Source organism: Mustela putorius, unplaced genomic scaffold, assembly GCF_011764305.1.
Source record: "Mustela putorius furo isolate JIRA1106 unplaced genomic scaffold, ASM1176430v1.1 tig00000580_pilon_pilon_pilon, whole genome shotgun sequence".
Taxonomy (NCBI): domain Eukaryota; kingdom Metazoa; phylum Chordata; class Mammalia; order Carnivora; family Mustelidae; genus Mustela; species Mustela putorius.
Window position 1 is genome coordinate 458,070 of NW_025421423.1, and position 23,753 is coordinate 481,822.

The 23,753-nt window shown below is 50.9% G+C and overlaps 5 protein-coding genes across 12 annotated transcripts in view; 2 read left to right on the forward strand and 3 right to left on the reverse strand.

Moving 5' to 3' along the window:
• The window catches only part of TLN1 (talin 1), a 32,881-nt gene extending 30,879 nt beyond the window's left edge, over positions 1 to 2,002 (reverse strand). For 2 of the 4 annotated variants that reach the window (XM_004747552.3, XM_013053745.2), the window contains exon 1: positions 1,618 to 2,001. The gene's annotated coding sequence lies outside the window, so the exon portion shown is untranslated. Of the gene's footprint in view, positions 1 to 1,617 lie in introns of all 4 variants that reach the window. The other 2 variants (XM_045081564.1, XM_013053746.2) reach the window with 2 other exon arrangements.
• A 111-nt stretch (positions 2,003 to 2,113) lies between these two features.
• On the forward strand, positions 2,114 to 6,738 carry CREB3 (cAMP responsive element binding protein 3). 2 transcript variants are annotated; one of them, XM_004747546.2, is made up of 9 exons: positions 2,114 to 2,348; positions 2,452 to 2,599; positions 2,675 to 2,742; positions 2,856 to 2,945; positions 4,194 to 4,300; positions 4,412 to 4,480; positions 5,822 to 5,906; positions 5,998 to 6,082; positions 6,161 to 6,738. In XM_004747546.2, exons 1-9 carry the CDS (start codon positions 2,256 to 2,258, stop codon positions 6,475 to 6,477), a joined length of 1,062 nt encoding a protein of 353 aa, XP_004747603.1. In that variant the 5' UTR covers positions 2,114 to 2,255; the 3' UTR covers positions 6,478 to 6,738. The 2 variants fall into 2 exon arrangements, with proteins under 2 accessions (XP_004747603.1, XP_044937501.1); XM_045081566.1 differs by having other exon boundaries at positions 2,452 to 2,742.
• GBA2 (glucosylceramidase beta 2) lies at positions 6,736 to 18,577 on the reverse strand. Of its 4 annotated transcripts, XM_045081565.1 has the most exons (18): positions 17,712 to 17,822; positions 17,106 to 17,329; positions 13,879 to 13,970; positions 13,470 to 13,585; positions 11,120 to 11,338; positions 10,589 to 10,828; positions 10,284 to 10,386; positions 9,970 to 10,123; positions 9,753 to 9,878; positions 9,380 to 9,552; positions 9,042 to 9,146; positions 8,729 to 8,836; positions 8,474 to 8,625; positions 8,240 to 8,346; positions 7,958 to 8,130; positions 7,764 to 7,879; positions 7,478 to 7,669; positions 6,736 to 7,196 (listed from the first exon to the last, which is right to left on the reverse strand). In XM_045081565.1, the coding sequence occupies exons 4-18, from the start codon at positions 13,500 to 13,502 to the stop codon at positions 6,903 to 6,905; spliced, it is 2,295 nt and encodes a 764-aa protein (XP_044937500.1). In that variant the 5' UTR covers positions 13,503 to 13,585; positions 13,879 to 13,970; positions 17,106 to 17,329; positions 17,712 to 17,822; the 3' UTR covers positions 6,736 to 6,902. The 4 variants fall into 4 exon arrangements, with proteins under 4 accessions (XP_044937500.1, XP_012909213.1, XP_012909214.1 ...); XM_013053759.2 differs by lacking the exon at positions 17,106 to 17,329 and having other exon boundaries at positions 17,712 to 18,577; XM_013053760.2 differs by lacking the exon at positions 17,106 to 17,329 and having other exon boundaries at positions 7,958 to 8,100; positions 17,712 to 18,575.
• Positions 18,578 to 19,118: 541 nt separating this feature from the next.
• Positions 19,119 to 22,438, forward strand: RGP1 (RGP1 homolog, RAB6A GEF complex partner 1). The gene is made up of 8 exons (XM_004747545.3): positions 19,119 to 19,247; positions 19,626 to 19,762; positions 20,073 to 20,156; positions 20,261 to 20,410; positions 20,685 to 20,831; positions 21,025 to 21,152; positions 21,355 to 21,544; positions 22,034 to 22,438. The coding sequence occupies exons 1-8, from the start codon at positions 19,132 to 19,134 to the stop codon at positions 22,255 to 22,257; spliced, it is 1,176 nt and encodes a 391-aa protein (XP_004747602.1). The 5' UTR covers positions 19,119 to 19,131; the 3' UTR covers positions 22,258 to 22,438.
• Positions 22,439 to 22,483: 45 nt separating this feature from the next.
• Positions 22,484 to 23,508, reverse strand: LOC101681027 (microseminoprotein, prostate associated). Its single transcript, XM_004747542.3, has 3 exons — positions 23,379 to 23,508; positions 23,046 to 23,154; positions 22,484 to 22,664 (listed from the first exon to the last, which is right to left on the reverse strand). The coding sequence occupies exons 1-3, from the start codon at positions 23,506 to 23,508 to the stop codon at positions 22,484 to 22,486; spliced, it is 420 nt and encodes a 139-aa protein (XP_004747599.1).
• Positions 23,509 to 23,753: the final 245 nt, after the last annotated feature.

Genomic DNA, 23,753 nt, shown 5'->3' on the forward strand with positions numbered 1-23,753 from the left:
GAAGTGACAGGTGAGGGGAGAAATCTGTATGCAGGATTGGGCTTGACGAAAGGGGCATGCAGGGAGGATGTGAACTGCAGGGCCAGGGAGGAGAGCTGGAGAGAGGACTTAATAGCCAGAGAATGAGGGAACTGGGAGGCAGTAGGGCTGAACTTTCAGAGGATTCAGTCATTTCTTTCTCCCATGGCAACAATGTTTTCATGGTCAGCCTCCCCTTAATCACAGTCCCTTCTCCCTAAATAGTCCCCCACTTGTGACCAGGCCTTGTACATCTCCTGGGTCCCAGGCCTATTCCTACCTCCTATCTTGTAAGTAACATAGTCCAGAAACCACTGTCCCTAAACTGTGGTGACCACAGCAAGAGCGCTGGATTTAGACAGCAAAATAAAGAAGCTGGAATCCCAGATACCTGCAATTCTAGTGAAGCCCAGAACCCTAATGTGAAATTAGTTTACCATATCTCTGGGCTAGAGAACCACTGAAACTATGTAGCAATGAGACCTCCCCACAAAAGGAGTGCACCTACCTGCTACCAATCTCTTAAATTTTATCTATCAGAGGCCAACTACCCAGACTTCAACCATAACCCCCTCCTAAAACTAACCCTAATTCTTTTTTTAAAAAAGATTTTATTTATTTGACAGAGATCACAAGAAGACAGAGAGGCAGGTCGGGGTGGGGATGTGGGGGACAGAGAGCCTGATGTGGGGCTTGATCCCAGAACCCTGAGATCATGACAGGAACCAAAGGGAGAGGCTTAACCCACTAAGCCACCTACGCGCCCCTAAAACTAACCCTAATTCTTAACATTAACCCTGACCCTAGTTTGTTTCCTGTTTCCCAATACTGGCTTTGACATTCATCCCTTTCCTAACAGACACCGTACCCAATCCTTCATCCATAATATTGATCTAATTTTTACTTCCAGCACCAAATTCCCTGACCTTAACCTTAAATATTGATCTCTAAGCCTGAAACTCCTTTGTCACTTGGTTCCTGACCCATTCCTTTGGTATTTATCCCTAGTACCATGCTAATGTTCTCTAATCCCTAAAACTAGACTTCTAATTTAATTCCTGTGTTGACTCGGCCCTGAATCCCACCTTTGACTTACCTTGGCCAGAAAAAAACAAAAAACAAAAAACCAAAAAACTCCACAATGACTTAATCCAAACTTCACCTACATAAAACGGACCTGACTCACGCCAGTAACTCTAAATTTCCAACTCCGGCTTTATAACTCCTTAAACTAACCTTGATTCCTAAACCCAACTCTACCTAATCCCAAACTCACCCGAAGCTTTCCTACCCACATACCCGCTATCAGCTAACCTCAAACCCGATCCCCGCCCTGCGCCTCAATGCCACCCACATCTCGCCCTCCCCAAAACTATTCCAGACAGAGGACTGATCCCAGGAAGGGCCTGGCTCCCTTAAAACGCCCTACTTAACTCCGATCCCAAGCCGAGATACACTGGACTCTGACCTCTCCAACAGGACCCGAAGCAGGAGACGCAAGAGAGTCAGAGGGCCCCGCCCGCCCGCTTGCCCGCCAGCTTCCCGAGTCCGGCCTCGCGGCCCCACCCTGAGACTCCGGCTCGGCCGAGTCCGGCCTACCTGCGCTGCCCGGCTCGTGCCCCGCCCGCCGGCCCGCTAACCCGCTCGTTCTCCCGGTGGCAATCGGGCTCCGGCCTCGCCCTCCCTTCGACACTCTCTCGGGCACTTCCGTCCGCGGAACGTCCCCCACCCGCGGGCGGCGCCCTGGGCCCGCGCTCTATGGTTGCGGGGGCAGCAGGAAGCTGCTCTGGCCGCGGCACTCGATGCTCGGGAGCCGGCCTCAGACAGGCTGCCCCTCCCCGGCAGGAAGCAAGGGTGCGGCACAATCCGGAGCAAATGTTCGAACAGCTCCCGAGTTCCCTTTTAGTCTCTAACCCTTCCCTTTTTCAGCCGGGGGTGAGTCAGAGTCCGTCCCCTACAATGCCCGCCCCTAGGGTGTGAGGAGGCCGCAGAGACGTCCCCTCTATTTGCGTCGCTCCCGGGACGTGGCGTGCAGCTGCTAGGCTACTTCCGCGTCAAAGGGAACTCCAAGTCCCGGAATGTCTCGGGGGTAGGAGCGTCACTTCCGTGGTGTTGGAAGTTGCGGAGGATCGAGTCTAGGGGGCTGGTGCGGTTTGAGAGCGACTGGTTCAGGGCAGCGAGTAGGTGGTGGGGTGAACTCCTGTGTTTCTGCCCATCCTTCCCGTTCATAACCGGCTATGGAACTGGCCTTGGACTTGGGTGACCAGGACCTGCTGGACTTCCTGCTAGAGGAAAGCGGAGATTTGGGGGCCGAGCAGCCACTTTCCGAGGTGGGTGGGGCTGTGAGTCGGAGAGGCGCGGGGTTGCTGGGACCGCGTTCTTGAGGCGGTGGGTAATAATAGGTCAGGGCTTGTTAATTTGAACCCTGTGCAGACGCTGAGTGAATGGGAGGCAGAGGATTTCCTGAGTTCCCTGCTGAGTCCCGCCGCATCGCTGAGCGACTTTAGCTCCTCTGATTCTTGTCTTGTTCTCCATGATCACACGTACTCTCTCTCACAGCAGCATGTCTCCATAGATCTAGGTGAGTCTCAAATAAGTGAGGTTTGGTGGGAGGAGAGACTTGTGGGCCTGGCTGTTTATACTTTCCCTTTTGCAGATGGTGGGAACTATGGAAAAGAGGGGGCCCAGACGACTCCACTGCGTGTGGAGGAGCCTGCAGAGCAGGTAGTTGATTTATGGCGGGATTATTCCCACATTGCAGGGGGTGGGGGCGGATTCCCCTTTCCTTTCTGACCTCCCCTTACAACTCTGCTGCCCATCTCTCCTGGTAACCCCAGGAAATTGCTAGGCTGATACTGACAGATGAGGAGAAGAGGCTGTTAGAGAAGGAGGGGCTTACTCTGCATGGGACACTTCCTCTTACTAAGGTAAGACTCTGATTGGTGGGAGTGAAAGCTGCGGGGGAGGGGGCGGGGGTCGAGTCTCAAGCCCCCACTTCTGTTAATTTTATTACAGGACAGGACTGAGTTTAGACAACTTAGACCATTTGTTGCTAGTAGGAAATTGGAACATGTCATTAATAAGGTGGATGCAGAGGTAAATCCTGGTTTTGTGGGGTTTATACAAATTTTTGGTGTTCTCTTTAAGAAAGAAGAGTTCAAAATCATCAGTGCAACCTTGGTATAGGGACCTGGAAAGGACTGTGCAAGCAAAGGGCCCTGATGCTTAGATTTCAGTGCCTCATCGAAATCCACCTATAGCTGAACGGTAGAATTAAGTTTTAGAATTCATCAAGGCTGGACTAATAGCAAGAATAATTATAAAATCCCAAGTTTTAAGTTTTAAAGTTTCAAGGAATGAGAGGCAGCTTTACAAGCACCGTATTGTGGTACTGTTGTGAAATCAACAGTACAGAAAAGTTGAGAGAATTTTAATTTCTTAAAAAGTATAAGATGAGGTTATGCTGAAATTAAATAAAAAATAAATTAAAAAAAAGTGTAAGATGAGTTAGCAGTTGGGGATGACTAAGAAAGTGAGTGGGGTTCAAAGGCTGTATCAATGGAGGTGTTGTCTCTAGAAGGGCAATGACCGTCTTATTATCCTTTGTACTGGCCAAAAGAGCACATCTTAGTGTCTAGTTTTGAACCCAGATCTTTGACAGATATTAAGAGGATGCTGTCGGGGTGCCTGGGTGGTTCAGTGGGTTAATGCCTCTGCCTTCAGCTCAGGTCATCATCTCAGGGTCCTGGGATCGAGCCCCGCATTGGGTTCTCTGCTCAGTGGGGAGCCTGCTTCCTCCTCTCTCTCTGCCTGCCTCTCTGCCTACTTGTGATCTCTGTCTGTCAAATAAAATAAATAAATAAATAAAATCTTAAAAAAAAAAAAAAAAGAGTCAGATGCCCAAGCAAATGAGCCATCCAGACGCCCCAAGGGGAGTGGTGTTGGTGTTGTTGGTGTTGTTTCTGTTGCTTTAATTCATAAAATTGTTTAAAATGGTCTGGCTCATGAGGACGTTAACCCTGGCCTTCAGAGGTGTTCAGAGAGAAGCCAAGTGTCTGTTGGTCAGGGAAGCTCTAGAAGGGATTCCTGCATTAAGAAGAAGATTGAATTCAGTTGCATTCCAACTCTTTGGTCCAGTGTTCTTCTGATGAGACTTCTTTTCTGTGTTCTCTTAGATGGAGGAACAAGTTCTGACACGAGTGCGGAGGAAGATTAGAAACAAAAAGTCTGCTCAAGAGAGCCGCAGGAAGAAGAAGGTGTATTTGGGAGGTTTAGAGAGCAGGTACAAGAGGGAGAGGGATGGGGGTGGGGGGTAAGGAGCAGAGGTAGCCGGAAGCACTGGGTTTTGAAGTGGGGACACAGGCCATATCCCCATATCCTATTATTTCCCTAGGGTCTTGAAATACACAGCCCAGAATCTGGAGCTACAGAACAAAGTACAGCTCTTAGAGGAACAGAATTTGTAAGTAACTCACTAACATTGTCCTTTCTCCTTCCCATTTTATGCCATCTCACTCTTTCCCCTGCTTCACACTGGGCAGCTCCAACATGCAGGGTCTGGTGCTTGGCCTTTAGGGGATCTGATTTCAAGAAGCTCATAGTAACGGGGAACAAATTCACAAGTAACTTAGTAATTTAAGTACTCAGAAAGAGAGAGGAGGGAGTAACAAAGACCCCATGGAACCCTCCTGTACTGTTGGTGGGAATGCAAGCTGGTGCTGCCACTCTGGAAAACAGTATGGAGGTTCCTCAAAAAGTTGAAAAGAGAGCTACCCTACAACCCAGCAATTGCACTACTGGGTATTTATATCAAAGATACAAATGTAGTGAACGGAAGGGGCACGTGTACCCCATTATTCATAGTAGCAATGTCCATAATAGCCAAACTATGGAAAGAGCCTAGTTGTCCTTCAACAGATGAATGGATAAAGAAGATGTGGTATCTATGTACAATGGAATATTATATAGCCATCAAAACCAAAAATCTTGCTGTTTGCCATGATGTGGATGGAACTAGAGGGTATTATGCTAAGAGAAATGTCAGTCAGAGAAAGACATTATCATATGATCTCACTGATCTGTGGAATTTGAGCAGCAAGGCAGAGGCTCATAGGGGGAAAGTGAAACAAGACGAAAGGAGAGAGACAAATCATAAGAGATTCTTAATCTCATGAAACAAACTGAGGGTTACTGGAGTAGAGGGGGTGGCTGGGTAATGGACATTGGGGAGGGTATGTGCGATGGTGAGAGCTGTGAATTTCTAAGACAGATGAATCACAGACATGTACCCCTGAAACAAATAATACATTATATGTTAATTTTAAAAAAAACAACAAAAAAAGAAAAACCCAATGGGGCAGATGATGTGTGATGGTAGATAGGATTCTGGGGTGGGGATCAGGATAGGGAACACTCTAGGCAGAAAGAAAAAGGGCAAAAAAAAAAAAAAAAAGATAAAAGAAAGTGGTATAGCGCAGTCTGGCATGAACCTGAACGTAGGTGAGTCAAGTCAGAAAGAGAACATCGAATGCCTGGTGAGGATTGTGTAAATAGCTGAGTGGACAGTATAGAACCACTGAAGGTATTTGCAAAGGAGTTTAAATCAGGTCAGGACAGAAAGGTGTTTTAATGAGGAACTAAAAGCATTTTGTCCACAGAGAGGAAGAATCCATTGAAAAATAGGGTAAAAAACAAAAGAGATCATTCATTGCACAGATGGAGGGGCAGCCTTAACAGAATGGTTTCATTGTTTATGTCAGGGTGCCAGGCCAGGGGCTGCTCACTGTCCCCCTTCTTCTTCCAGGTCCCTTCTGGACCAGCTGAGGAGACTTCAGGCCATGGTGGTTCAGATATCAAACAAAACGAGCAGTACCAGCACCTGTGTCTTGGTGAGGATGGTGATGGAAGGAGAGATCCTTTTTCTCGGGTAGCAGGGACAGGGCTGCAACCTAGAACCCTCCATTTTTTCCCGTTCTCCAGGTTCTCCTTTTCTCCTTCTGTCTGATCATCGTACCTGCTATGTATTCCTCTGACACAAGGGGGAGCCCGCTGGCTGAGCGTGGAGGTGAGAGGCTTGGGAATACCATTCAGGAAGGGCTGGGGGAAAGCCTGGCCAGTCCTTGAGGAGTCTTTGTTTCCATAGTGTTGTCCCGCCAGCTTCGTGCCCTCCCCAGTGAGGATCCCCGCCAGCTGGAGCTGCCTGCCCTGCAGTCAGAGGCACCGAAGGACAGCTCAGACCAGGAGCTCCAGGCTCCTGGCAACTCTTGCTTCCTGATCTTCCACATGCCTCAGACTCCTGGTGCTGAGTCTCCCCTGAAGCTACCACTTCCTGTCCCTTCCTCAGAGTCCCCCTGCCCAGGTCCCATCCTTCCCCTGCATGCAAATTTCACAAGAGGTAGGGGATGGCTCCCTCCTCATAGCCCCGCATCTGTTATCTTACAGGGCAGATACTCAGGCTAGATGTGAATATGGGGGGCTAAGTCAGAGCCTGAGGTTACTAGTCTGGGTCCACATGAAAGGGGTGGGAGAGGGCTAGCCTGAGCTCCTGTGTCCTGTGTCAGGAAGACTGAGAGTCCGAACACTTAACTGGCTTTCTGGGTCTTTTATTTGTACCCATGTAAATCTACCACCCCATGAATGGGCCCGGGGGAATCAGCTGACCTCCTTAAACATTTCATGCAGTGAGGGGATTGGGTGAGAGAAATAAATAAGTGATTCTGATGCTTGGGTCACCATCAGCCCCTCTTTACTGGCCCAACTGGGTGGGGAGAAGGGAAGGGGCATGATTGTCTTGGTGGCTCAGGGTTGCAGGAGACTTGGAGAGTAGGGGGAGTGATGAAGAGGAAAGGCCAGGCTGGAGGCTGGGCTGTTAGAGCCTCCCACAGTCAGAGGGCTTCCTTTGGTTTTGCCGTGGCTTCCTTTGGTCCAAGGTTAGGCCCTGTGCTTAGTCCTGTGCCCAGTCCTGTGCCCTGCTGGGCTCCTGGCTTGGAGGCCTTTTTATGCTGCTGCTGCTGCAGGGCCAGCTGCATGGCCCAGATACTCAGTGGCCGCATGTAGGCCAGAGAGCGGAATACCCGCTGCTGGCAATATGCTTCAGGGGTCTGGAAAGCTAGGCCCAGACGCTCCCACACAGTTCGATAGCAGCCTTCAGCTGTCTGGAAGCCTTCCCAAGTGAGGCCCTGTAGGAAAGAGATGTCAGTCACTTTACTTGGCAATCCCTGAATAGCTAGTTCAGCTGCACAGATAGAGACAACAAGGCCTCTGCCCTTAGGGAGTTCCCAGCTAGTGGCAGAAATAAATCTGACCCACAGACAGAAGCCTGAAGGCAGAAAATGGAAGGCATGCCAGGGGAAAGAAGAAGCTTTCTAGGTGGATAGGGCCCTACAGAAGTATATGATGGCTGAGGAAGTTTGCCAGCCCAAGGTAGAGATGGTGGAGAGATGGAAAGGTGGTGTATTACCTCCTGGATCATGGTGGCTGCCAGCCCATAGACCACACCCACCCAGACTTCATCAGACTGGACACTGGATCTGTCAGGGACACCATGGGGCTGCATCCCATTCACAGCCCCCATGGCTCCTCCTGCAAAGGCCCGGACATTGAACTCGAAGATAGTCTGGAGAGCACAGACCACGTGTTGGGTAGGAAATACCTGAGGGGCAAAGGCAGAATTAGGGTTTCTTAGATTTGCTTCCCACGTCCAGGAAAAACCCACCTTTCTGGCTCCTCCTGCTAGTCTTTCTCACCTCAGTGTCTCCTTCTCCTAGACCACTGGCCTTCAAGAACCACTGGCCAGCACACTGGTCAGACATGATGCTGCAAGACTGAGGCTGAGGGCTGCAGTCATAGTTGTAATAGCGGCCTGGGGTAGAACAAGACAAAATAATGTTTCTTGTGTCCCCAGAGCTGCCTTAGGATTCCTTAGGGTCCTCCAACTCACCATTCCACAGCAGTCTCTCATAGGCTTCTTGGCCCCGTCTAAGGATGGAAGAAAACTTATCCTGGATGTCCTTTGCCCCACACAGAACAGCCATCTGGACCATCACGGCCACAGCTGCCAGCCAGAGTCCTCCACAGTAAGCACTGATCAGGGACATAGGTTTGGGGGTCAGACTGGCAGTTCCATGCAACATAACAAGCAATGAGTCATTCTTCCTTGAGCCTACAATTCCTGGTGCCCAGTTCCCCACCTTAGGCACCCTGGAAATCCCTACTCCCCAACCTGGGGCCTGTGGTGATCCATCCATCATAGGTCTGGTCTGCATAGCCTCCATTCTCAATGAGTCCATCTTGGTCCTTGTCAAACTTCATTTCAGATTCCATCACAGCCTAGAGAGGGACCAAGACACTGAAGACCTAGATGAATGCTAAAGAGAGACAACACTAGCCCGCTGGACTTTCCCCCAGACACCAGTCATGCCCTTGGCATGCTGGCCATGGCACATGCATGTCTTACCAGACACACAGGCCACATATCTCTCAGGAAGCTCTGGTCACCCGTCAGGTGGTAGTCTCGATAAACCTGCAGCACGAACTTCAGGTTTAGGTCCTTCCAGTCAGCGGTATCATGGACCACATATGCATTGACTCGGAGCCATGGCTCGTCATCTGTGGGAAGGGAGGAAACCTGACTGATTTGCATTAAGGGGGTAGAGTAGAGAGTATAAAGGTTGAGAGAGGGATGCAAACTGTGGGGTGTAAGAACTTTTACCTGGGTCCCCAATATCATGGGGGATGACGTTCCTCCTTTTCACAGGTGCCATTACCCCACTCATCAGGTACTGTCGCCGTGTCAGGTCCTCCCTGAGAGTGGCCAGAGCTGGAGGAGCAGACACACAAGGTGGGGGCAGGGAACGGGCAAACTTGAAGTGGGGCTCAGAATTGTTTATGACCCTAGAGGGGAACCAGTAAGCAGGATGCAGATACGTTGGGTAAAGAGAAGGGTGGAGACCATCTGGGGGACCACAAAGATTCAGGGGTATTGTGGACTAAGAGGGCAGAAGGGGCACAAAAGGGACCCTCACCCATGTCATACTGCAGGCTGAGCTCAAGTTTGGGCCAGAGCATGATGAGGGCAAAGGAAGCGTAAAAGTGGACGTCATATGTGTTGTACATGCGATATTCCTGGCCTGGAGAAAGGAGGGAGATACACTTGCCAGAATTCCCGCTTCCCCTTCAGTTCCCCTCCCTAGCTTGTGCTTGTGTTGGGGTTGGGGCACCAGCCTAGCCCACAGCTGCCACTTATTCCCTCATCCCAACCAGTCCCTTGGGGTAGGCAAAACCCACCATCCTGGCTTGTGGTATGGCACTAACTGGCCCATGGTTATGGCCTGCCATACTGTGGCCTACCAGCAGCTCGTACCTTCAAGGTAACCAAATCGACCATATTCCTGGAGGATGGGGCGGAGCTGACACATGCTCCCCACCAGCTCATCCGGAAGGGAGTCCTCGGGAACTTCCAGCCATACTGTGCCTCCATCAGCCAGGAAGTACAATTCATTGAACAGCGCAGATTTGTACCAGGCAGGCAAGGATCTGAGGAGTCAGGAGGAATGGTCTAATTTAGTAGAGTGTGGACCTCTCAGGAAGGGAAGGATTCTGGAGTTCTGCAGAGCAGGGGGCACCAAGTGAATTCCAGCCCAACTCTGCTGACTCTGGTGAGTGGAGACTGAACCAAGGAATCCCAACTGGAATGAGTGCCCGGGAGAAAGGCAAGAGATCCGCCCCACTGGCACCTGTCATCCAATACTGGGCTCTGCCAAGCTGAGATCTTCTCTTCCCAGTCTATATATCGGCACAGGGCATAGTGGCTAAGGGCGGGTGCTGCATTACCATCGCGGCCAAAGAACCTTGTGTACCGCCTGGGATGGAAAGAAAGGGGAAAAATGAGAACTGGGGTTCTAGGTCAGAGCTCTGGCACCTTAGATCCCTGTACTCTCTTGGTCCCTTCACCTGTAGTAGACCTGGCCCTTAGCTCCAAACATGATTCTGGGCATATCCCAAGCCAGTGAGAACTCCAGGCGGCACTGGCCTCGAGGTGGCAGCTTGCCTGTAACACACACAGCCCCAGCGATGCCTACTCCTTTCTGCGAGGGGGTGCTTTGGCCTGAGAGAAGCACAAGAAAAATTGGCATAGGCACCCCCTTCAGTCCCAGGGATCCCTGATACGGGAAAATAAGGCCTATTTGTTACCAGGTCTCTCACCCCTCCTCCCAAGACAGGGACAACCTCTCTTCCCACACCTCCCTATCAGATCCCCCCATCACCAGCGGGGGAGTCCAGCTGTCCATCTTGAAGTAGATCTTGCCACACCTGCTGCCCAGTGCTGTCAGGGTCAAAGGCTGTGATGTGGGTTACCGTGGTATCCGCCTGTTAAGGGGCCAAACACTCAGGGGAAGCGCCACAAGTATGCTGGCTTCAGGCTACCTCTCCAGTTCCCACTGTAATTCCCACCTCCAAGTTCTACAGGCTTAAGGGCGGTAGTGAGGATCGGACTCAGGGATGGGGTGCACCAGGGCCAGGCTGAGGGGAAGGGCATGGGGGCTAAGGTCTAGAGTAGGCTGGAACGTACCGTGAGCCGTGCAGCCACGGCCATCGTGTAGGGATTTGGAGGGGTTGGATGATGCAGCAGCAGCCCCTGCACAGTCTCCCCATCACGCTCCAGACAGAAGGGCTCATTCCACAATCCCCCGGGGGCATCATCTCCAACCCCCAGACCATTGCGCATGGAGAACATGATGGACACATCAAGGGCTTCGTCCCCTTCATTTTCCACATCCCACACAAAGACTCCTACAGGCAGGCTGCTGTCCTGGGAGCAAAAGATCGTACTCAGACGGTCCCAGTGTAGCTCCTCCTAGTCCCACTCCTCCACACCCAGGACCTCGCTCAAATACTACCCCTGCCCCCAGGGGACTCTCTTTAGTTTCCACTTGCATCTCCCCATATTCCCAGGCAGGCTGTCTTACCACTGAGTGGAGGTCCTGGAAAACCAGCATGATGTCATGTTCCAGTCCCCTTTCTTTCACAGATTGTGGAATTTACAGCAGAGACAGATCTCAGAGAAGGGAGGGCAATGGAGGAAACACAGTGGGAGCCTCACCTGGTAGTCATGGGGCAAGATGGGTGTGATCTGGCGACAGGTGAGGGTGACATTCTGGCCAGGAAGCTGATAGACAGTCCAGGCTCGGGGATAGAGGGCGTGGTAGAATGCGAAGTACCCACACAGGCCCCAGTTCCAGCTGCGCAGGACACTTGGGCGCTCCACAGACAGGACTTGCTGGTACACAGTCTTCCCCTCCCGACGCAAGCAAACTGTGAACTAAACCAAGAAGGCAGATAGGCTGGGATGGGGTAACCACAGGCACCTCAAACTCATCTCCTGTCCCCTTTCTGAGCCTACGGGAGTTCTCATTGTGCCACAGCCTCACTCATCCACTCGGCCCCTCTCCCACACTGTGAGTCACCACCAGGTCCTACCTCCTCTCTCCGTGGCTTTCTTTCCCTTCTTGGTGGTCTTCGTGCCCTCACCATATCTGTGTTTATGCTCTGCCTCCCCCCATCTGGTATCAGCGTGATCTTTCTTACAGAAGAATCAAGATATGCTAGTCTGTATTTATGTTTCAGTGACTCCCCATGGCCCTCAGGCTAAAGTCTAAACTCTTCTAGCTGGCTTTCAAGGTCCTTGATCTGGCCTGTCCCTGCCCATTATACTCATGACCTGTTCAAGCACTTATATTCTGATCATGTCAAATACTCACTGTTCCCTGAACACACTACATTTCCTCCTCGTGCCTTTGCTCCTGCTCATTCTCCATCTGGTGAAACCTTTCATCCTTCAAAGCCTAGGCCAAATGCCATCTCCATCCTCAAGCAGTGAGTCATTGCCCTGTATGTCCCCCTTCCTCTCTAGTCTAGCATGTTATAATGTTTTTGTTTACATTCTGACTCTCTGACTGCTCTGTGGGTTCACTGAGGGCAGAGCCCTCTCCAATTCACTGAGGCCCCCCCCCCCTCTACTATGCCTCCACTGCCAGAGACAGGCACAGCTGGCATGGGTAGAGAGAAAATGGGTAAAGTCTAGAGCAGTATCCCTTTTTTCTCAGTGTACTATCTATCCCTCTCATTTTGGTTCTTACATGGTCTCACAGTCTCCATTTTCTCAAAGTCCCATTCTAATAAAAATATAAGCTTCTGGAGCATAGGATCTATGAGGGGTTAGTATCTCTTCCCTTGCTTGAAAATATGCCTTACATTTTTAATGTATGTATACAATAATTTTTTATGTTGTTGGAATGGTAGAGAATGGTTAAGACCATGGCCTTTTAACCACAGCGAAAGCTGGTTCTGAATCCCAGCGTACTTCCTTTTGCCAACCACATGACCTTGGGCGTCTTACTAAAATCTCTTTGGATCTCAGTTTCCTCCTCTATAAAATGGGCATAATAATGGTACTTACTTTGTAGGACTGTCTTTAAATATTAAATATCATACAAAATGCATAGCACAATCTCTAGCACATGTTAAGTATGCAATAATTACTTTAACTCTAGAGTCATGATTCTGGAAGGCACTTCCCCTCAGGATACCTAATGGATGAGCCAGAGAGGAAGCTTGGGGCACTGGGCAGGGCTGGTAAACCTGCACTAGGAAGGCCATTGTCATTAATTGGACTCAAGGTCGGCTAGTCATTTTTTTCTTTGAAGATGAGCTGAAAGCTGGAGGCATCCCTCAGACAGGAAATGGGAACGTGGTGGACAGCTCCACCTCTGAGGGCGCTAGAGAGATGATGATGAAAGGCAGACCACATGACTCTGGCAACTGAATGCCCAGATGTGATGAACGAATAGAGCGAAAAGAAGTGAAGATTCTGAGAAAGGAAAAAGGCTAGAGAGTTATGCCTGGGAGAGGAGGGGCTTCCCAGGCTCTCAGGTCTCAGGTCTCTCTGGAGAGAGACCTCCAGAGGAGTGATCAGCAGCAGAGGAGCTGAGCTCAGGCTGAAGGCTGGCAAATCGGGGTGAATAGTGGGTAGTCTGTACATCTTTATTCCCCACGCATTTATAGACTTTGGGGTTTGTTTTCCTTTCTGGTCCTACTAAATACTCTTTCAACCAGGTTAAGTGATCTGGGAATTCCTTGCACCCTCTGTGGCTGGGTACTGGATTAGCTAGTGAAGCTGGGACAGTGAAGGACGTAAGAGACATTTACTAGAGAAATGGAGGACACGGGGTGCTGGAGCTCTTTATGCTTTTAAGAAATGTGTGCTCTTGGAGTATCTTATTCCTAGTACATCCTAGCACAAGGCTGGGCACACGGAAAGCATCTTGAAAATATTTATTAGAGTGAACCATGTGCACATGTGCCCATCTAACTTCCACATCCTACACGGGCTAAGAGGTTCTTCCTGACCTGGGGTATTGTTCTGGACCTCTCCTCCACCTCCTGGTTCTTACTTGGTCAGCAATGACTGTCCGGTGCTGGTACATTCCAGGATTAAGCTGCCAACGACAGAACTGACCTCTCCAGCCTCGGGTGATAGTACCTCCCCCGATGCCACCCAAAGGACAACCTAGAGGTAGAATCAGGATGGTTAGTGGGGCATGGCAGAGGAAAAGAAGCCCATTTCTTTCTAGATGATAAAGATGAGTTTTTCTGAAAACTACTGGAATATCATATCAATGCATTGTACACTTTAAACTTACAGGATGTTTTGTGTCAATTATAGCTCAGCAAAGCTGGGGAGAGAAAACCCCAGTGATGGGGTGGTGCAATGTGCTTAAGCGGAAGCCTCTTTGCTTAGCTCTGCAGTAGCCCCAGAGGCTGGGCCCTCTCTGTGCAGAGTAGAGCTGGGATGAGGCTCACCATAGATCTGTCTTAGGGGTACACAATTGATGAGGTCAATGAAAGGTGTCTTCTTCTCCACCTGGGTCTTCCGGTACCACCACTGCAGGTACCTGAGGAGCAAGAGGCAGTGTGAGTGGAAGGGGCAGGAGGCGGCACCTCCTGGGCAGCAATCACCTGCCTCTCTCTAGACACTCAGGTGTAACTTCCCATTAAATGGGTCTGCAGAGGGGCCCCAGGGTGGCTCAGTCGTTAAGTGTCTACCTTAGACTTAGGTCATGATCCCAAGGTCCTGGAATCAAGTCCCACATTGGGCTCCCTGCTCAGTGGAGAGCCTGCCTCTCCCTCTCCCTGCCACTCGCCCTGCCCGTGCTCACTCTTCCTCTTTCCGTCAAACAAATAAATGAAATCTTTAAAAATAAATAAATTAAAATATTTAGAATTTATTTATTTATTTATTAAATGGGTCTGCAGAAGACCCATTCCCTTCACTTCCAAATCTCTCCTGTTCTCTATCTCTCCACAGTTCAAAGTCCTCTCCTCTTCCCAGTCACCCCAGTTTATAGCAAGGAACTGTCTTTGTTTCTCCCCTTTGTTCCTCAGGAGCTTTCTGACCTTGCCTCACCTCTAATTCCACTACCACTGCTTGAGTTTAGCCCAGGAGCTTTTGTTTGAGGTGCTGAAAGGGCCAGTTTTGGTTTCCCAACTACACCCCACCCCCAATAGGCACAGCCTGCTCAGATAACTTTCTTCTTTTTTAAAATGACTGTTTGTCTTCCTGGTTGTGAAAGGTGAAAATCTGGGGGCGCCTGGGTCGCTCAGTGGGTTAAAGCCTCTGCCTTTGGCTTGGGTCATGATCCCAGGGTCCTGGGATCGAGGCCCATATCAGGCTCTCTGTTCAGCAGGGAGCCTGCTTCCCACCCCCCGCACCCTGCCTGCCTCTCTGCCTCCTTGTGATTTCTGTAAAATAAATAAATAAAATCTTTTAAAAAAAAAAAAAAAGGTGAAAGTCTGTAGAATATACTAGATGAAAGGTCAAAAAATTCCACCCATAGACAACCAGGATTTACATTTTGGGGCATATCATTTTAAGTCTTTTTAAAAAGTTTAGTGTTTAAACTGTAAAGTTTCTGAGTCTGTGCTTCTATAACATCCTAGTAAAGCCTAAAAAAATTCCCACACTTTCCTGGTCTTGTCATAACTCCAACAGACAAATGATTCTGTTTGGGATTCAAGGCTCTGACATCTGTTTCAGCCTAACTTCTAATCTCAAGCCCTATAAATCCCCATTCAGACTGGGTCCTCACTAAGCAACCCTTGCCCCACCAGACTCTCCCAATTCCACTGTCCTCCCTACCCACCTATTTTATACCCATCGTTCAAGCATATCACCTGTAACCATATAATTGGGGTAAGTAACTCCTCAGAGCCTCAGTTTCCCCATCTACAAGATGACGTACCTCCTATCCTACCTACTTCATGGAATGGTTGAAAGAGCAAATGGTGTAACAAGTGGGAAAGCCACCAAGTGGAGTATGCGTGTCAGCTATGATCGTGACCTTTACATACACTATCTGAACTCCCATCAGACACTGTCTTGTTATTTCTAAGCATTCCTTATGTAAGTCTGACATACTTTTACATTCCATGGGGAAAGGGATATTGACAAAGACTAGTTGATTACCCGCAGCTTCAACCACAGGCAGGGCACATGGTCTGGAGCTGGTTAAGTATTTGCCGAATTTACCAATAATTATACAAGCACTAGGGCACTAGACAGATGAACACGAAGAGGAGCAAGGGAGGATGAAATGTGATTACAGAATAGGGAGGATACATTCTGGGAGTAGGGGAAGGAAGAGGGAAGGCATAAAGTCCTGCTGTTTTAGAGTAAACTGGACTTTGAAACTAGAGGCCAGAAAGAACTGGGGAAGAGAGGGGAGGGTGCAGCAGGCATTAGGGCAACAAGGGAGAAATGCAAGACAGGGAGATACGCTGAACAAAGGAGAATCTTGCATAGAACAAGCACTCAATAAATACTTATGAACTAATGGAATCTAGCTAGAAGGGAGAGCAATCAAAATGGAGTTCTTCCCACAATGAGGCCAAGAGAATGCTGGCTTGCTGCAACGCCTGATTAAAGTACCCCCAGTCTGACTTCCTCTTAGGGTTCATGTCTCGTTCCCTTAACTTGGCAGCTGGCCGTTCCTGACCTATTTGGCCTTCTCCATATGTCAGCCCCAATTTAAGAATTATCATTCAGAATTGTTCCTTGTCTCACTCCTGCTTTCTCCTCAATGCAGGACCACGTTCTGTTCTAAAAGACCTGCGTTGGTGATGTCCACCCTATCCTGGCATGTGGAGCCAAGGTCCAGGGGGCTGAGCACAGTTTCAGGCTTCTGACTCCCTCACACTGAGGGACCGAGGGGCTAGGATGCCTACCTGTTCCTGATCTCAGTGTCCCTACCACATGCACCCCCATGTGCTTCTCTCAGCACTCTAGCCCTCCATCTTTTTTAACCCAGAAGCTTTGGGGGTCAAAGTTAGGCTGAGTCAGTTTCTGAAGTAGCCTGGAGGGATGATTGTTCTCTGGTACAAGCCACCCACAGGATCTAGCAAAGGAGCCAGATACCCAGGCAGTGCCAGGTCCTTCCCACTGCTTAGAGCTGGGGTTAGGTAAATGGGCTACCCAGCCCAGCCCTATAGCACTGACAGAGAGGGAAGGACCCCCTAGTTTAGAGGCTGTTAGGGCTGAGTTTTCCAACTTTTTTTTTTTTTTTAAGATTATTTATTTATTTATTTGACAGAGAGAGAGAGAGAGAGAGAGATCACAAGTAGGCAGAGAGGCAGGCAGAGAGAGAGGAGAAAGCAGGCTCCCTGCTGAGCAGAGAGCCCAATGCGGCACTCGATCCCAGGACCCTGAGATCATGACCTGAGCCGAAGGCAGCGGCTTAACCCACTGAGCCACCCAGGCGCCCCGAGTTTTCCAACCTTTATACTTCCATCGCCACCTGTGTTTATGTGTAGGTTGACTCAGGATGACCTCAGGGTGATGCTTTCTGTCCTCATATACACCTGTTCCTGTTAATAGGTCGTGGCTCCTCATCACTAGCTTTTAAACTCAGAGGAGATCTGTAGGGATCTAAAGGAGTTCTACAGCTCAGGGTAAGCACTTGGGGTGTCTGTAACCCTTGGTGGAAAGGGCACTAATGCAGGCTTTGGAACACTGTATTACCGGGGATACTTACAGCACTGCCTCTCTGGCCAGAGGTCTTTGCTTTTTCTATCAGGGATTGGCTATCCCAGAATAGAGTGAACAGCACCTCTCACACCCTCTCCTTGGGGTGAGAGCCGGCAGGCTGCAACCCACTCCCCGGAGCCAAAGCTTGAGGAAAGACACGTAATGTGTGCCTAAATGAGGCAGAGAGTAGCCCAGCAGCTCAGGGTAATCAGGGTCGAGAACTTCCCTCTCCTAAATAAAACAACATTGTGTCAGCACTGCAGCAGCCAGACTATCCTTTCTCACCTTGCCACAAAGTATAGCAAATACTAAAGGGCGGTCTTTGGATAAGAGGGAGTGTGTGAGAGGGAGCCTAAATGGGAAAGGCTGACTACAGGTCCAGATGTTCCTGTTCTTTCCTACTAGGAGGATAAGTTACTGGGAGGATGGGGGTTGCAGAAATGTGACCCAATCTCACCCCCTAAAACCACGCTTAGAATATGTTGGGGGTTGGGGGTCACCTGACTGGGACAGAGCCACTCACCTGCTTTCTCACCCTTTCTCACCTCTGCTGGAAGGCTTGTGCTGGAACAAAGTGAAACTTAACGTACTGTAGGCAATGAGATCTACTCACCGCAAGCCCATGCCCAGATGCTTTATCAAGTTGCTTAGGGAGACGTTGTTGGCATTAAAGGGTTTCCTCTTCTCTGCAAACTCATGAGCCAGGCAGATGCGCCAGCCAAAGGGAGGCACCTGGTAGCCCTTAGCTTTACCTTCATAGGATGCCATCAGTTGCCCAGAGTCCTCCGGACTGCTGCCGCCCGGCTCACTTTGGGGTCGATTGTCTTCAGGGCTCTGGAGGTCTGTAACCTGCCCAGCCTCAGTGCCTCCGGCATTTTCAGGGCAATAAACCTGTGGATCCCTTTTGGCACACCTCGTCTGCTCCGAGGCTGGGACTCCAGTTCCCATGTTCCCTGGATCTTGGGTCCGCAGGACCTCGACGGTCCCTGGTCCCAAGTCTTTTGGTACAAAATACCTCGCCAGCCAAGTCCAGATGTGGGCAGTTGTGGTAGTTAGGTGTCGTCTCGGAGAGCCGGGCGCTGGGGAAAGCCGAGGTGAACTGGTGTCTCTATGGAGCCTGGGAGCTGTTGTTGCAGCGGCGTTGGCGGCGACAGCAATGAAGCCGCCTCGGGCTCCCCCTCGGTCGTCTTTCTGGGTCCTGGGAGGGAAGGGTCGGGCCTCGTCGTCATTGGGCCGCGGTGATTAGCTTGTCCGACCAAAGAGCTACCGAGTCCGCGGAAAGGGGAGGAGCCCCGGGGGCCAGCCCGCAAGGAACCGCCCCCGGGACCGGCCTGGGAGCTCTCGGCAGCCTCAGCCTGGTCCCCCGGCCGTCGCGCCAGGCCCTTCCCTGGGTGGGACGCCGGGTCCTGCCGGTTGGTGTCTGGGACAGCGCCTGCGCCCAGGTGCCAGCCCGTGGGAAGGTGACCCAAGGCTGCAGGACAACCCGAGCCCCTTCCGGTTGGGCCGGCCGGGTGTTTCCGGCCGGAAGGCGCTCTGTTGGGAAGGGGGTGCTGAAGGGAAGTCCCGCCTCTGTCGCGGAAGCCGCCACGCACTTGGCCCGGTTCTGGAGGGGCGGGCAGGTGAGGGCCTCGGTGTGCCGAGACCCCGTTTTCGACCGTGCGAGGTGTCCAGGCTAGGGGCACGAGGTGACGGGCAGGGCCTTGGGCTGGGACCTGGAATCTGGAGGGAGGGCGGCGGAGGCCGGTTTGGAGGTTCGGGTGTGGGTGGTAAGGGAACTAACTCGGCGCTAAGAGGGGCGGGGGTCTGGGGCCCCGAGCGAAGTCCTATCTTTACTGAGTCAGCTGCTACCCGTACTTCCCATCCACCTCCCGCATCCCAAATCCAGGTGCTTCTCCCAAACTCCGTGACGGTGACTGCCCGTCTCCTCTGACATCGCCCCCAGACTCGCCGCAGACGCCCCTCCCTGCCATGGTACTGACCTCTGACACACACACCCTTCCCCGTTTATCTCTAGTTCTCATTCCGGAGCTGTCATGATTGAAGTGGTAGCAGAGCTGAGCCGAGGTCCTGTGTTTCTGGCGGGGGAGGCGCTGGAGTGTGTAGTGACGGTCACCAACCCCCTGCCCCCCACCGCCACCTCTGCATCCAGGTAGGGATGCAGATACTGAAGAAGGTGGTTCTTCTGGGAGAAAACCTGGTATCTATAGTGCTAAGCCAGAGCTCAGGTTGTCGTGTAGCTATGCCACCACTTTCTTGCTCATTGTGTTCTCATTGTAGGAAAGGGCTGTTTAACAGAAGATGGGATTGACAGAGCCCTACACACGCCCTTCCTTCCTTCTCCCCCATTCCCACTTCTACCCATAGTATACTTCTCTTTGTCTGATGGATTCTCTTTGGGGTTCTAGATTCCCTTACTCCTAGACAGTCACCTGATGGTGTTGGTCTCCTCAGGGGGTTAAGGGAGCTTGGGAGTGTATTTGTGAGGTCAGGATCACCCCTCTGATGTTTTCTTTTCCTCCTCCCATAGTGAGGCTCTGGCCTGGGCCAGTGCCCAAATCCACTGCCAGTTCCATGCCAGTGAGAGTCGAGTAGCACTACCTCCCCCTGACTCCAGTCAGCCAGATGTCCAGCCAGAGAGCCAGACTGTCTTTCTGCCACACCGAGGTTAGAGATGGGCATTTGCCTTTGGAAGGGGGCGGAGTCATTGCCACCTGAGAGTGAATTTGTTAAATTGTTCTAGTGGGTGCTTCTAGTCTTTGTCATATCGGAGATGTGGAGGAATGTATTTGTTAATGTTGGGGATATAAGACTGATCCTATCTTACAATAAGAAAAGAGGGGTAGCTTACTTTGGGCTGCCCTTTGTTGGCAGTGCTCATGGCCCCCATTGCTGCGCTAGCTTCATCCAGTATTGGACAATGGGGTCATTAAATTGCAGGGGTTTTTTTGTTTTGTTTTGTTTTAATCTCTTCTAGGCGAGAGAGGTCAGTGTATCCTTTCCACTCCACCAAAAATCCTTTTCTGTGATCTGAGGCTAGATCCCGGAGAGTCCAAATCATGTGAGTGTCTGCCTCCTCCCCACCCCTGGATTGCCTTCTAAGGCTCCTGGAGGGAGGACTTCTCTGACTGCCTCTGGCTGCCCTGACTACTACTTCCCAACCAGACTCCTACAGTGAAGTGCTGCCCATAGAGGGACCACCCTCCTTTCGGGGTCAGTCAGTCAAGTATGTCTACAAACTGACCATTGGCTGCCAGCGTGTCAACTCACCCATCACTTTACTCAGGGTTCCTCTGAGGGTTCTTGTGCTGACGGGTAAGTAAGGATTTCTGGAGGAAATCCAGGGCTGGGGAAGAGCCTCACCAAAGCAGAAAAGATCTAAAGAGGACTTGTGGGTGGGGGACTGGAGAAAGGCTTCCTGGTCTCCGTAAAGGTGCAAGGGGTTTGGGGAGGGAGGTTCTGGACAATAAGTTAAAGGGTACCTGGGGCATGGTTCCCATTACCTTCAGCCTTCATAGGTTGGAGTCTAAAACCTAATCTCTACTGTCCATTCCCTCCTAGCAATATTTTCTGCTCATTCTCTCTGTAGGCCTTCAAGATGTCCGGTTTCCCCAGGATGAGGCCGTAGCCCCATCTAGTCCATTCCTGGAAGAGGATGAAGGTGGGAAGAAGGATTCATGGATAGCTGAGCTGGCTGGGGAGCGTCTCATGGCTGCCACATCCTGCCGCAGCCTCCGTGAGAATCCTTTCACAATTGCCCCCACCCCACCAGCCCTCTCATAGTATTACAGATTTTCCTAATTGCCTGTACTTCTAAGGACTCACTGATATCCCACATTATAACGAAAAGCCCCACCTTGGCCTCTGGCTCCCAGCCCTTGATACGCTCCAGTATGGACTCCACACTTACAGTGTCCCATTCTCCCCAGATCTATACAATATCAGTGATGGCCGAGGAAAAGTTGGGACATTTGGCATCTTCAAATCTGTATACAGACTCGGCGAGGATGTGGTGGGGACCTTAAACTTAGGGGAAGGAACTGTAGCTTGTTTGCAGGTGAGAAGGAAAGGGGCTTTTGGGGTGCTGGGCTTGGAGGGCTAGGGAGGAAGGAGAAGGGCCTGCATAAAGAGGGGTGGTATATAGAAGTGAAGAGTGTGGTCACCCAGGGTGAAAAAAGCTTGAGGTTGGGCTCAAGCCTCTCATCTAGAGTCCGCACTTCCCAGTGCCTGCTAGCACCCACTTCTCTTCTTGCTCCCAGTTTTCAGTAAGCTTACAGACTGAGGAGCGTGTACAGCCCGAGTACCAGAGGCGCCGCAGGACGGGAGGTGTCCCCTCCGTGTCTCATGTGACTCATGCCCGGCACCAGGAGTCCTGCCTGCATACAACTAGAACCAGCTTCTCCCTCCCCATCCCTCTCAGCTCCACCCCAGGCTTCTGCACAGCCATTGGTGAGATCCTGACCGTTATCGGAGTGGGGAAGAGAGTAAAATGTCCTCTTTCTCTGTGTAATGAGTCCTGATTCCTAACAAACTCCTGGCCATACCCACACCCAGCCTTTGACCCTTAACACTTTCTCTGACCTTCAGCCTATTTCCTAGATGCACTGACATTTAAACTTTTAAGAGCTTTGTGGGTGTTCTTCCTTTCCCTGCCCACTGTGACCCTGTGGCACATTGATCTCTGATGCTCTAGCATGTTTACGTCAAGCTCCCAAGTCCTGACTGTCCCATGCTATAGTTATTAGGTGCTTGACCTTGCTGTCCTGATTGTCACATTTCTGGTTAACAGATTTCTTTAGAGAAACCCTTGATCCTAGCCCTGTGGCTTTTCCTCCTCTTCCCAAATACTGCTTTTTTTTTCTCATTCACTAACCACATCCTGCACTCGTTTTTACTCCTGGCTTCTAATGCCTCTGCCTTTATCTTTTTTTCCCACAGTGTCCCTGAAGTGGCGATTGCATTTTGAATTTGTAACATCACGAGAACCAGGTTTGGTGCTCCTACCTCCTTTGGAACAGCCTGAGCCTGTCACCTGGACAGGGCCTGAGCAAGTGCCCGTGGACACCTTCAGCTGGGACCTCCCCATCAAGGTGCTGCCCACAAGTCCTACCCTGGCCTCATATGCAGCCCCAGGCCCCAGCACCAGCACCATAACCATCTGAAGATGGCTCACCGTGACACTATCTTTCTTCAGGATACAGAGAACTCAGCACCTGGACTCTAGTAGGGCCCGTTTTTCCCACGTGGGGTCCAATGGAATGGACAACGAGAGGCAGGCTTTCAGCTGGAGCATTAATTTATTTATTCAGAATAAATTGGCAGCTGCTAGTGGTTTCCCTGGAAGTGGCAGCAGCAGTGGGAAGTCAGCAGAAGGGTGATCAGTTGAGTTTAGCTGGAGTGGGGAGCAGGAGCCCCAGGAGCAGGGTTGTTAGCTGAGCCCCATTCTGGGTCGGGCCCTCCCCCTTTGCAGGGTAGCCGAGGGTCAGATTTTTGCACCAGGGAGAATTGGCAGGTTCCTGCCTCCTGACGTACCTCACAGCCTGCAGGGAAGTCGATGGGATGCTGGGACCTGGGGAACCAAAGGATGGGAAAGGAGTCAGCACAGTGAAGGGCCACCTTTATCCCTGCCCCACACTTCTCTCTGCCAGCATTCCTCTCATATCTTTCCCATATCTTTAGTGCCCTCTTGGTCCCCCTAGCCAAGCTCTCACCTACCATATATGGATTTTTTCGTTTCACAGCAGAAATACTTCCCCTCCAGACCCACCCCTACATCCCTCATTTTGTAGCTTGCAGCCTTATCTCTCAAATTCTTGTTGGTAACTCAGGTTCAGCCTGCCTCGTACCTCTGTTCTATTCATTCTCACATCACAGCAATCTGGTTACACCCTGGCCAGCCCTTAGTCACTCTAGTCAGAGCCATTCTCTCTGGCTGTCTTTGGTCACTCACGTGTCACAGCAGCCCACACCGACGGGATGCAGACAGGTACAATGGAAACAGTCCTTGCGGAGCCAAGACTCACCCAGGGTGAAATATTTCCCTTCATAGTGGCAGGGGGCTAGGGAAGAACAGGAAATGTTAGTGTGCTGGGGATTGGTGGTGGCCGACAGAATCGCTTGTGGTCTGGAATGGGAGAAAGTAAGTGCATATTGCCCCCATATTTAGTCTCTCCTGTTTCCAAGCTGGAGGGAGTCTGGGTATTCTGGTAGAGGATCATCTCTAAGCCCCCTTGCCCCAGCTCCCTGTGTCCTTGTCCTTTCCTAATGCCTCCCCCAGCTTTACCTTGAGCTTGAAAGTAGCACTTGCTGTGGACTCCTGGCTGCTGGAGGAGCAGAGAGATCACCAAGCAGATGATCCCCCAGCTTCCCAGGACCCCCTTCGCCTGTCCAGCCCAGAGCATCCTTAGGGTCATTCCTGTAGCACAGCCCTCGCGATCCCTTCTTGGCCTCTCTTCTGGTCTTGTCTCTGGCTTTTCTTTGTTTTTCTCCTTCGGTCTTAGTTTCTGTCTTTCTCCCCTGGGCTTCTGTCTCTCACCATCTCCGTGCCCTCTGCTCTCACAGGCTTGGGAATGTTTATAAAGTGAGGACCCTGGCCCCCTGCTGAGTAGAGCTGGAAAAGCTGTAATTCTGTTTCCTGAGGTGAGGGCATGAAAACAAG